Source organism: Phacochoerus africanus, chromosome 10 (assembly GCF_016906955.1).
Source record: "Phacochoerus africanus isolate WHEZ1 chromosome 10, ROS_Pafr_v1, whole genome shotgun sequence".
Classification (NCBI taxonomy): domain Eukaryota; kingdom Metazoa; phylum Chordata; class Mammalia; order Artiodactyla; family Suidae; genus Phacochoerus; species Phacochoerus africanus.
Window position 1 is genome coordinate 80,876,294 of NC_062553.1, and position 13,585 is coordinate 80,889,878.

A 13,585-nucleotide genomic window follows, 5' to 3' on the forward strand; every position below is an offset into this window, starting at 1 on the left:
CTGGTTTTCTACATCATAAGGAACAAGGACAGAGCGGAGCCCCAACTTCCTACAGTGCTGGAGAGAGGATTAAAGGGTACAAAAGGGCCTTTGTCTTTCATAGACCATCAAAGGCCACCTAAACATCAGTCAAAAGTATTAGTGAGACAAAAGAAAATGTGACATGTGGGTAATGTCAAAATAACCCCCCCCCATACACACACACACACACACACACACACACACACACACACACACACACACACACACACACACACACACACACACACACACACGCCGAATTTGCAACTAAATAATGTGACAGTTAAACATAACCCAGGCTTCTACTCCAATGTTGTCGTTTTGATGATATTTCAATATGTGGATATTATAACTGTACATCATGCCCAGATGCCTTATGTGTTTAAAAATAAACAAAGAGGCGGGAAAAAAAAAATCACACTTCTGTGGGATGAGTCGAGATGCTTACAGCTGCAAACAGCATCATGTTTAAGGAAAACATATGTTCCAAATTGTAAACAACTGAGTTTCCATTCAAGTGAGCAAGTGAGGAAAAACAAATGGCAGGGAACTTGGAAAAGAAACAGAAAGAGAAAATGAGAGAGAAGAGATAAATTCCTTTCTCCTTACATATGGCTCCCTCCAAAAAAAAAACGAGTCGATTAACACAACTAAAACAGATGCTCTCTTTCCAGTGAAGCTGAAACCTCCTGAATCTTCAGCATTAAGTAAGATTAATGCTGCCTTCACATAGAAGCCAAATGGTGTAGAAACTGATTCAATTCAATTCATTTCTTCAAGAAATCTTGAAAGCCAATTAATGAATCTATTCCTGAAAATAATAAATCTGTTCTCAGGAATATGGGTTAAACTTATTGTTTCTGTCAAAATAGACTCAGAACCAAAACTTTCACTACTATGAATCCACACTGCATGAATCACTCTAAGCTGTCTTATTTTACATCTTGTTCCAAAAGAGCACTTTTTTCCTTAATTCACAGCAATACTTGGTCATTTTTTCCACCTCTAATAATCCTAGAAGAAATGTTTTCAAAAGAAAAGCACATTAAAAGAGAGAGACTTTCACTGATTATTAAATGTCAGGAACAAGTTAACAGAAAAATGAAAACCATACCTCTTGCAAATGGGAGTCTTTCTTTTTCGCTGATAAATTCAAATGTTTATCAATTAGGCTATAGTTCTTTTCCGTCTCTTTGTCAAACTTCTTTTTTTCTTCCTACAAATCAGAAAAACACAAATAACTAGGGTTAAATGGGGGGGGGGGCATATAAATCCACCAGAAGCTCAAAATACGAAAAAGGTCTAAAAATAAATGCAAGTACCACAAAGTGTAAAGAAGTTATCTGGAAAAATCCATCCGCACCCAGGCCACTGCTCATTAATCATCAAGACAGCATTAGGATTGAAGAACCACTTATCTTTTCTTTTTTTTTTTCCTTTAATGAACTTTTTTCCAAGCCTGTTATTTTTCGACTTTTCTTACTTATCAGTGTTTGGAATTAATGTCATTCACTTGTCCATTTTTTTAAAAAATGTGTTTAAGATGATTACATAATAAGAACATAAAGCTTAAAAAAGCAAACTTGCTATAGATTTTGGCATGGAATTGGAATTCATTTAAAACTGAGTAAATTTTGCTCTACATTAAAAAAAAAAAAATCAACATCACCATTGGGTGTTAAAAAAAAAAATCTTGGAAAAGATCTCCCCCAACTGTCCAGTTTGTATATGATAATAAAATCCTCTGACTGGAAGTGTCATCCACTCACCCAAACCTTAGCAGCGATTTCTGTAACCCTGTCTAGAACATGCATGAATAGGTCAACAGGGCCTAAAATAACACTGACATAATGGTCCTGAGATCCTTTGGTTAACATTACAAACATTTTTCAAGCACTGCTTAGAAAGAATAATTGCTTTCCTTTTGTTAGAGTAGCTTTTTGAGAAAACGATTGAACCTAATTTTTATTTTTTTATTTTTTTTTGTCTTTTTGCCTTTTCTTGAGCCACTCCTGAGGCATATGAAGGTTCCCAGGCTAGGGGTAACCCCTCACTCATCAGGTTCCCCAGGAAGCAGGGACTAGGTTCCCAGGCTAGGGGTCTAATCGGAGCCATAGCCACCGGCCTACACCAGATCTGGGGCCACATCTGCGACCCACACCACAGCTCACAGCAATACCAGATTCCCAACCCACTGAGCAAGGCCAGGGATCGAACCCGCAACCTCATGGTTCCTTGTTGGTCTCATTAACCACTGCACCATGACGGGAACTCCTGAACCAAATTTTTAAATGAAGAAAAGACAGACTCTCTCCCCAATGCTGCTTGCCAACACAAGTAGACTTTTCATAAACATTTCTGAGCACCAATGAGCACACACAAGCTCCTCATGCTGTCCAAATGTTTCCATCAACTTCAAATTCTCCCAACGATCCCAGGCCTCCTGGAAAGGAAAATTCTCTTCCCTATTTTCCAACTTCTATTTCTATGTCCCAAAAAAAGACGCTTCCAGCCTTTTCTGGTATGATCTTTTTCCTATTAAGCAAAAAGAGTAAATAAAGCATATAAATTCCATTTCTTCACATTTGTCATTATTTTTTCACTACACCCTGTTGTGGGAAGCTGAGACAGGCTCTGTCCACTCAGCTAGAGATCCTAAATGAATCCCCCTGGGGATGGAAGAGACAGACTCAGGAACAGATGTTTCTTCCCATTCTACTCCAAGTTTAATTAACAACTGCACAACGTTGAGGGGGGGAAAACAACCAACCTAGTAACATAGAACCTAAGTTCTCTTGTTCCTGAAAAGATCAGGGATTTGTGTTTGCACTAGGTCTTCTTAGATCCAATCCAAAAATGCTATGATCCTAAGATCCGCCTTAGGATCACATGAAAATCGTCAAATTTCTGTCAAAACAGAAGTACATTTTTTTCCCTTCATGCCCTCGGTTTAAAAGAGCTTAAGGCATTATTATTCGATGGTTACTCCCTTTCCTGCTTTTCATTGTGACGCCCTTCCTCAATGATTTTAATGGCTAGTAGAAAATAAACCAAAACGAGCATACATGTGGTGTAGGTTGCAGACGCGGCTCGGATCCTGCGTTGCTGTGGCTCTGGCGTAGGCCGGTGGCTACAGCTCCGATTCAACCCCTAGCCTGGGAATCTCCATATGCCGCGGGAGCGGCCCAAGAAATAGCAACAACAACAACAGACCAAAAAAAAAAAAAAAAAAACGAGCATACAACCACTGCTTCAAAAATCTCCACTAATTTTTTTTTTTGGGGGGGGGCACACTTGCAGCACATGGAAGTTCTCAGGCTAGGGAACGAACCAAGGCCACAGCAGTGACCTAGGTCATTGCAGTAACAACAGCATGTCCTTAACCTGTTGAGCCACCAGGGAACTCCAAAGTCTCCATTATTTTTAAAAGCTCCCATTGTAGAGTGTACACTGGATTAGGCGTCAGAAGACGGCAAGCCCTAGTGGCCTCATGGGATTCTGTGGCTGCACCAGTGTCAGAGCATCCTCTGAGCTTCAGGTTTAAACAAAACAGGAATTGGAGGAAACACTGCTGTTTCTACCATAAGACGGCTACAAAGCTGGTTCATGTGGTTAAAAAGCCTCCCTCTCTTTGCAGATTGGTACTTGCCAGGAATACCGAAAACATTCCTACACATCTGATTTCATCTGAATCACAGAAGGGGACAAAGGAAGCAATGATGCTAAAACCAGCAGTCAAAACACCCAGCACACTCAGCAGTAGTGGGGTATGTCAGTTTGCACGTGGGTTAAGTTGGGAATCAAAGAACATGGTGATAGTAAGGCTTTGTGAAGAAAGAATTTAGCCAAGAAACAACATCACACCCACCAACTGGAGTGAAAATCCATTTGTTCATACTTGGTAGGGTATCAGACAAACACTGCTGTGTTTTGTTTTTGAATCTTAAGACTTAATTATTTCTCATTGCAATGTGTTCTCAGTGTCATTATAGAAGATTGTTTCTCTGTGTTCACATGACTTTGGGTGCTTAAGTAATATGAATTTTAAATGGGATTGTGTACAAGTAGCACTCAGTAAAGAATGAAGTCTTTTTTCTTCTACACTACAATACAGGATATATATGTATGTATTTATTTATATATACACATAGAGAGAGCAATATAAGACAAAACACCTCTATCAAGAATCAAATGAAATCCAATGAAAGCTTTTTTTTTTATGAAACAGCATTACTCTGAGTCTGGGTCAAACCAGAAGGAAAACTCAGTAAAGAAAAGTGGATGCCAGGGCCAACCAGCCAGCCCATATCTATTCTGGAGAGGCGGGCAGCAGGAACAGAGCTCCAGCAGATTGCTGCTGAGTGGAAACACAAGCCCAGGACATAGGCCATGTCCTCTGACTTTTCTGGAGTAGCTGGAAAACCCAGCGATTTTTAAATGACGGCAAATTCTTTAGTTTTAACATGAGTAAGCCAAACAAAATGTTTGCAAGTTAAAGATGACTCATGGCAAATCAGCTTGTTATCTGTTATAAAGTCACATATGCAAAAGAGAAAAAAAAAAAAACCACAACATTAGTAAAGAAGAGCTATTACTTCAAACAGCATAATTAGTTAAATAAGATGTACACTGGGTAAATGGCAGAGGGAATTCATAAATCTAATGAGCAAAATTTAAATCAGATCATGTGTGTGGGGGGTGTATTTAAAGGTATCATCACAAATCACTGGGTAAACAAATACTATTCAACCAATAGTGTGGGTATAACTGGTTAACCAGTTGGAAATAAAAAGAGAACCACATCTCACATCATAATTAATTCCAGATGGACTGAAAGAATCCTTAGTGAAAAATGAAACCATAAGAAAAGAATATTTTTCTCTGAGCTCAGAATAGAAAAGGAACTGCCGAGCAAAAAAGAAATGGAAGAAGCCATGAGAACGTCTAGATATCAAAAATACACAATAAATAAGGTAAAAAGCAAACAACAAGGCAAGGAGAAGATACAATTAATACTAAGAAAAGAAGTGAATATTACTAACACATAAAACATTCCTTATAAAGCAATTTTTTTGCCAAAAATCACATTTTCCCTTTCGTGGAAAGAGGAGGAAAGATCACATGAAGAATTCACAAAAGTCTGAACACATTTGTAAGTTGTCCAAATTTACATAGGGTAGTAGAATTTTTCGTTTTGTTTGAGAAGAAGGGAAAATGTTTGAAGTTACTGGGTAGCTTACCTTTTTCACTATTTTTGGTCTTTCACAAATTTTCTAGGATGAGGAAATGACAAGACTTATTTTCAAACTATGAACATTAAATAATAAGGCATGACTAAGTCTAGACAAGAGCTTAAGCCCTTTCTTAGAGATTCCACAGCCAGTACGCAGCCTAGAGACATGTGTCAGAAAACAATGGAAAGGGGAAGCCTATGGCCGCCATGGCACCAACACTGATCAAGGGCCACAACTGGCTCCTGTGCAGTGGTGCCAGAGTCACCTGTCTATCACCTACCTCAGCGCCATGCAGCCAGCAGGGGCACAAGCCACAGAGCTGGGGCACATCAGCTCCCAACCCGGCACACACAGAGTAGACAAAACCTGGGCAGTTCTGGTCCAGAGAGACCCATAAAATTACAGCTCACCTGTGCAGATGCCAGGTCCAGCACTAGACCCCCAAAACACACCATCCGACTCACTGAAGCCTCACAATGTCCTTCAGAGGCAGGTGTCGCGAGCCTCATTTTAAAGATCAGGAAACCGAGGATTGGAGGCCTTAAGTATCTTGCCCCAAATCACACAGCTACTTAAGGGGCAGAAACGGGATGCAAAGAAGGGAGAATCGGGTCTTCCTGAAAACTTTGCTGGTGCCCCAAAGTCGAGATGATAGGATGTCTGTACAGAGCACCCACGCTTTCTCCTAGGAGAGCATTTTTCACAATTAGGGCATGTGTATGGCTGTTTGTGTTTGTCTGTCTGCTATCTCCCTCACAGCCTTGCTCATTTCTTGAAGCCCGGCCAGTGTTTTAACAGTTGAACCTCCAAGGGGCCTGTCACGGTGTGCCACATGATAGGCCTGAAAAGTGTCTTCATTACTAAAGTGAAAGAAATGAATGAAATAGACGTTTTTTTTCCTGCTTTATCAAACATGGTTTGCGACATTACTCAGATAAATTTGCTTTTTTACCCACATTTTGCAGTCAATTACAGAGCCTCAGGAGTCCATAAACATTAAACATTGAGTCATTAAATGTACTCTTGAAAACAAACATAAAAGAAATCTGAGGTGAGAGTCAGATAACAGCTGAGCTGTTAAGTTGTAAATTATGCAATCAACATTTTTTTAACCCTTCTGGTTAAACTTCAGATTCTACTGAATACAAGAGTAATTGGCTGAGTTCCCCTCGTGGCCCAGTGGTTAACGAATCCGACTAGGAACCATGAGGTTGCAGGTTCGGTCCCTGCCCTTGCTCAGTGGGTTAACGATCCGGCGTTGCCCTGAGCTGTGGTGTAGGTTGCAGACGCGGCTCGGATCCCGCATTGCTGTGGCTCTGGCGTAGGCTACAGCTCTGATTCGACCCCTAGGCTGGGAACCTCCATATGCCGCGGGAGCGGCCCAAGAAATAGCAAAAAGACAAAAAAAAAAAGAATAATTGGCTCTTGGCAAAACAGCATCCGAATCAGCTCTGTCAAGATCAGTATCATTCAGCAGTATCGATTTGGTACCTGCACGCTGCCGCTTGCAGAGAAAGATCAATTTTAAATTCTCCCGCCGTAACTCTAAGTAAGTTCCGTTATTTCTCGGAGTTATTGCTCAGTGCACTTGTCTTCCTGAAAACTTTGCTGGCGCCCCATTTAACAGCAACAGTTATGGGCAAAGTGTTGTGTGGACACTTGGTCATGAGTGACAAGCCCAGGGGGCTGGGGGAGGACAGAGAAGCACTTCAGTGGAGATAAAGCCGAGGGAAGCCATGACCAAAACTCTGAATTGATAGGACACAGCACAGAGTGACCTGTGTCCTGCAGTGGAAAATGTGACTCCCTAAACACAGCAAGCACAGGAGAAAATGTGGCAGAAGCCACAGGACAGAGGTCTCAGCCCAAACCAAAAAGACATGCTTGACGGAGGACACAGACAAACAGAAACAAAAAAGCAGAAAAGAATACCTGGGGCTTTTTTAAAAATCCAGAGTATGAAAACCACCTGGCAGTTTAGATGACGTCGAAACAAGTTAAACGTGTCATTGGGCTTCTGGAAACTGGAGAAGGAAGTAAATGGAACTGAAAGAGCTTCCAAATAAAGGCAAATAGTAGGACAGTCCCAGATGGGAAAAAGGGGAAGAGAAAAGAGAAGATAAACATTTAGATAAGAATATCTAAAAAATTCTGCTGTCATCGGCTTTTAAAGACCTTTTTTTTTTTTTTTTCCACTCCCCTCATGAAAACTCCTTTATGGTATTTTTTAAAAAAGAACTTTAACCTAAGAAAGTAAAGTTAGTTTTAAGTATCCTATTAGGTAAAGACACCAGGGGAACAAGAACACGAGCTTGTCAAAATATGACTGATGTTCAGGAAGCACAGCTGTAGAAAATCATTATATATCCAGATCATGAACCCTAAGCTGGTTCTTCTACAATTATTGGTAGAATTGGTTTATTTTAGAAGATACCTTTTAGAATCAGACAGCATTCGGACTGGTAGAAAATAAAGAAATAAAGCTGTCTTTCCTCTTAATGATTTAACAATCTAATCAAAGAGACAGATGCTTATTTATCACTATATAACCTAGGAAACTACCTTTCCCACTGTTCATTCTTACGTAGAAAATTGCCAGTAAAATAAAAAGTGACTGCCAGTGACAGGCCTCCTTGAAGGTAACATTAAAAGGTGTGACAGCCATCACACACACAGCACTGAAGGAGTGCATAGGGTAGAGCCTGCACAAACCTGAAGCCAGAAAAACAATGAAGAAATAAAGAAATGGGGCCTCCGGATAGAATCTGGCCACTGAGCAGCTCATAATGCCAGCTATTGCCTCTGAAGTGGATAAGCAATGAGATCCTGCTGTATTGCACTAAGAACTATGTCTAGTCACTTATGATGGAGCATGATGGAGGATGATGCAAGAAAAAGAATGTACATCTATGTGTGTGACTGGGTCACTTTGCTGCATTGTAGAAAATTGACAGAACACGATACACCAGCTACAAGGGAAAAAATATTTCAAAAATAAAATGGAGTTCCTGTTGTGGTGCAGCTGAAACGAACCCAACTAGGAACCATGAGGTTGTGGGTTCAATCCTTGGCCTCGCTCCATCAGTTAAGGATCCAGCATTGCCGTGAGCTGTGGTGTAGATGACAGACGCGGCTTGGATCTGGCATTGCTGCGGCTGTGGTGTAGGCCGGCAGCTGCAGCTCCGATTTGACCCCTAACATGGGGACCTCCATATGCCTTGGATGTGGCCTTAAAAAGCAAAAATAAATAAATAAATAAATAATTTTAAAAATACAAAATAAAATCAATTAACCTTTTAATAGGGCAATTTATTTTGCAAGCTGATTTGCAGGAGATATAGGTGACCCTTGAACAACGTAGGTTTTAGCGGCACCAATCTTGGAGCAGTCAAAAATCCAAGTATAACGACAGCTGGTCCTCAGTATACATGGTTCCATATTCACGGAGTCAGCCAACCTCGGACCTTGTAGTGCTGTAGCATTTACCACTGAAAAATATCCACGTATCTGTAGACCCACAGAGTTTAAACTCGAGTTGTTCAAGGGTCACCGCACTCTGCAAGAGCACATCAGCAGCTGGGAACGTCTGGGGAGTGGAAGATTCGAGGTCAAAAATTTATAAAAACCCAGTAGGTAAATAAAAAAGAAAATAGATTTACTGTCACATTCAATTTTCATTTCCACCGTATGATCCTCATCCACCACCACCATCCCCCAATTAAAGTGAGAAAAATAAGAAATGTTTACATGCAAAACCTGTCAGAGAAAGGTTCAAAGAGAAAGAACGAAGATGTTCAAGCTTTAAAACAGCCTAAGAAGATGGCAGAAAAGAGCATCAGAAAACTGCAAAGCAGAGCCGTCAGATCGTCAGATCCACAGTCTCCTTTGGATCCCTAAAGCCAATGACTTGCCCAGGGTCACAGACGTGGAAGCAGATCTGCAATGTCCTGCTAGGAAGCCAAAAGACACAAACCAGCTTCATGCGGCTCAGCAAACAACCGCAGGAAGAGGACTTGGGGGAGGCAGTAGAGACCCCCAGTGACCTCCCCTCGACACACAGTCCTTCCCTAAAACCTGTAAAGAATTATGCCCAAACGACGTGTCTAACAAGTCACTTAAAGCAGAAGTGATTCCATAAATAGCAACTCAAGAGCTGGCCCGCTTTGGATCCATCTGTACAGCTCCAGCCATGGAGATCACAATGTTTGTTGGTAGAAAGGATTTTAATAGTGTGTTTACAAAGATAAAGGAGAAAAAAGAAAAAAAAAAAAAAAACCTCACATCCTCAAGGCACATGGGGATAAAAACACAAATATAAAAACTCTCTTCCCTACCTAAAACCCATGTCACACCCTTCCCCTTGGGCCAGGCCAAAAATGGTCAACAACACACAAATGATGCTTTTTCCTCCCTCAAGTGCATGCACGGCATTCAGGAAAGGCTGGTGGAAATTATTTCTCTGAGATAATTTCAGAGCGCAGTTCGCAAACGCTAGACATTGCTAAATATATCCGAGGCTCCCTGTGTCAAAGTCGCTGCCTTATTCCCAGAAATCCTGGCTACGATCCAGGTCTTTGAGGGCAGAGTCTAAGGTTCGCTCACCTTTGAATCTCCAGCCCCCTTAACAATACTGGCACATTAACAGAAGCCCAATACACTTGTGTTAACTTGAAGGAGACAAGTCCTATCACGGAATGTTCTCGTCCCAGTTGCAATGGCAGGCTGGTGCAGCAGCCATCTCTCATCTCAAACCCTCGTGTGATGCTCCGCCCCGCCACAAAACTGAGAGGGGGCGCGGAAATCACCAACTCCCTCGAGAAATAAGAGCTTTCATTCAGAGTAAATGCGTTGTTTGGTTAAAGACATTTTTAAAACTCTCTATGTCAAGGTGTAGCCAAAGATGCTGATGAGAGGTTTTACCATGCCGTCCAGGTGTTTTTGTTTTGTTTTCAATTCCATATTCCCCAAAAGGGGAAAAAAAAAAAAAAACGCATTTGAAACGTACAACAACAGATGGGTGACTCCAACATGTCCTGCAAAGCTGCCAAGTGTGCAGAGGGGGTATGTTCACACAGCAGAAGCATCTATGTGTGCTGTTTACAAGCGTACTTGAATTAGACACAAACCTTTACGGCTCCAAGTTGCTCTTTCCTGAATTTTTCCAAGGGTTTAATCAGGGTCTCGGTTACACTTAATGCCTAGAGAACCAGAGGGATCACAAAAGAGCAAAGGGTTAGGTTTCCAAAAAGGAAAAAATGAGTTTTTCATTTCCCTCTTCCATCCCACCCAGAAATAAAATGAGCAACACACTGAGCTGCTTTATCTCATCCTGCCAATGCAACTATTAAATCACTTCTAAATTTATTAACACACTAGATCTCCATAAATATTTTCAGGGCAGAGGAGGTGGGGCAAAGTGCCAGGGAAACATGCAACCCAGGCCCAACACAGCCCTTTCTTCAGGGAAAATAGCAAGAGGGTTGTCTTTAGGCAACAAAAGGGCCTATCACACTCATTAACAGGAACATTTCTGTTTGAATTTTTTTTCCTCCCCCTGCTCAGAAATTTAAAAGTCAATGGCATTCCTTTACTAGTGATCAGACTACATTATGTAGAAGGCTAGGTTTGTGGCCTCAAGTTTAAAATGTACCCGGACTTTCTTTCATCCCTGAAAATTCCCCAGAAGGCTTTAGGCAAAGCACAGCAGTCACTGCAGCTCAGGATAGTCGTCCAAAGGCTGGGGGAGCCAGTGAGATTGTCACCATCACAAGAAGCACACACACACTCCACCCACAACCGCATTCAGGCTTTTACTGGCTGGTGTGATGCTTGTCATCTTATAATACAATCTACCTATCACTTCTATGTGGAATCCAAAAACTACAACTAGTGAACAAAAAAGAAGCAAACTAGAGTTCCCGTTGTGTTGTGGCGAAGCAGAAATGAATCCAACTAGGAGCCATGAGGATGTAGGTTCGATCCCTGACTTCGCTCAGTTGGTTAAGGATCTGGCATTGTTGCGAGCTGTGGTGTAGGTCGCAGACCCGGCTCGGATCTAGCACTGCTGAGGCTGTGGTGTAGGCCGGCAGATGTAGCTGCCGTGAGACCCCTAGCCTGGGAAGCTCCATGTGCTGTGGTTATGGCCCTAAAAAGACAAAAAAGGGAAAAAAAAGAAGCAGACTCACAGATATAGAGAACAAACTCATGGTAACCAGTGGGGAGAGGGAAGGGAGGAGGGGCAATACAGAAGCAGGGGATTATAAGGTACCAACTATTAGGTATAAAATAAGCTTCAAGGATATATTGTACAACATGGGCAACATAGCCAGTGTTTTGGAATAACTATAAATGGAGTATAACCTTTAAAAATTGTGACTCACAGTATTGTACACCTGTAACTCATACAGTATTACCATACATCAATCATACTTCCTAAAAATTTTTAATAAAAAAGGTTAAAAAGAGGAGTTCCCGTCGTGGCGCAGTGGTTAACGAACCCCACTAGGAACCATGAGGTTGCAGGTTCGGTCCCTTCTCTTGCTCAGTGGGTTAACGATCCGGCGTTGCTGTGAGCTGTGGTGTAGGTTGCAGACGCGGCTCGGATCCCGCATTGCTGTGGCTCTGGCGTAGGCCAGTGGCTACAGCTCCGATTCAACCCCTAGCCTGGGAACCTCCATATGCCTCGGGAGCGGCCCAAGAAATAGCAACAACAACAACAACAACAACAAAAGGTTAAAAAGACAACGTGCAATTGCAAATGGGATATTTACCAAGGAGGATGCATTTAACCACAATATGCTGGTGAGCAGCAGTGTTCTCACCATTTCCAGAAATACCCAGAAGAGTGCAGAAAAGCTCAAAACACTTTACAACAATGTGCCATCCCTCCTTTTTACAAAAAAAAAAAAAAAGGCCCACGGAAATTCAAGCTTAAAATTACAAGGGGAAAAGAAATGACTTCGAACAGGAAAAGTTTATTAATTTAACCAAAGGCTCCTTTGCCATGTTTCATTATGTAAGGGTTTCTCCCCCAAGAGACCACTCATCCTGGGAGATGGGGAATCCTGAAAATATCAATCATGCCTACATTCGAGACATCCCAAGCTGGAACTCTCTTCCCCAGGCCGGCCACTGGGTCCCATCCTGATCATTTGTTACTTAGGTGTTAGTGCATTGCTGACACCCATTTGCAGCAACATGGATGGACCTAGAGACTCTCATACTGAGTGAAGTAACTCAGAAAGAGACAGACAAATATTATATAACATCACATATGTGAAATCTAATAAAAAGTGATACAAAAGAACTTATGTATAAAACAGAAACTCACAGATTTCAAAGATTTCTCACAGTTACCATAGACGAAACCATTGTGGGGAGAAAGGAATTGAGAAGATGGGAAGAGGCATTCCTGTTGTGGTTCAGCGGGAACAAATGTGACTAGGAACCATGAGGTTGTAGGTTTGGTCCCTGGCCTCAGTCACTGGGTTAAGGATCCGGCCTTGGTGTGAGCTGTGGTATAGGTCGAAGTCTCGGCTTGGATTTGGTGTTGCTGTGGCTGTAGCTCTGATTTGACTCCTAGCCTGGGAACCTCAATATGCCGAGGGTATGGCCCTAAGAAACAAAAAAAAAGAAGAAGAAAAAGGTGGGAATAATGTACACACACTACTGTCTAAAATAGACGATTAACGAGAACTTACAATATAGCTCGGGAAAATCTACTCAATCATTTGGAAAAACTACTCTCTACTCTCTAGGTAGGAAAAACTATTCTCTAGTTTGTAATAATCTAAATGGGAAGAAGGAGTGGATGTATTTATATGTATGACTGATTCACTTTGCTACACACCTGAAATTAATACAATATATTAAGTAAACTATACTCCACAAAATTTTTAAAAGAAAAAAATTGTTACTGAGGCGACAGAACTAACAGCAATAACTAGTTCGGCGGCAGAATCATCTTCAGAACACAATAATTTTATCCTCTCCACATTGTAGAACACATGACCCACACCAAGGGCCAAGCCAAGAGTCTTGTATACTAAGAACAGAGCAGGGATGCAACAAGCCACATGCCAGGGATCCTGAAGTTTCAAAATGATTTGCAATGTTCCACATTCCACATTCCACCTGGAAAACCAGCTAAGAGAGGTCAACTATAACATTTTAAAAATAATCCAGGGAGTTCCCATCGTGGCACAGTGGTTAACGAATCCGACTAGGAACCATGAGGTTGAGGGTTCGGTCCCTGCCCTTGCTCAGTGGGTTAATGATCCGGCGTTGCCCTGAGCTGTGGTGTAGGTTGCAGACGCGGCTTGGATCCCGCG

The 13,585-nt window shown here is 41.7% G+C and overlaps 1 protein-coding gene across 1 annotated transcript in view; it reads right to left on the reverse strand.

The window, feature by feature from the left end:
* Positions 1 to 13,585, reverse strand: part of ARHGAP10 (Rho GTPase activating protein 10) — a 370,863-nt gene that overhangs the window by 241,806 nt on the left and 115,472 nt on the right. Inside the window, exons 4-5 of the mRNA XM_047799118.1 lie at positions 10,382 to 10,453; positions 1,136 to 1,237 (exon numbers count right to left, since the gene is read on the reverse strand). Of these exons, the coding sequence (XP_047655074.1) occupies positions 1,136 to 1,237; positions 10,382 to 10,453 (174 nt within the window). The remainder of the gene's footprint in view (positions 1 to 1,135; positions 1,238 to 10,381; positions 10,454 to 13,585) is intronic.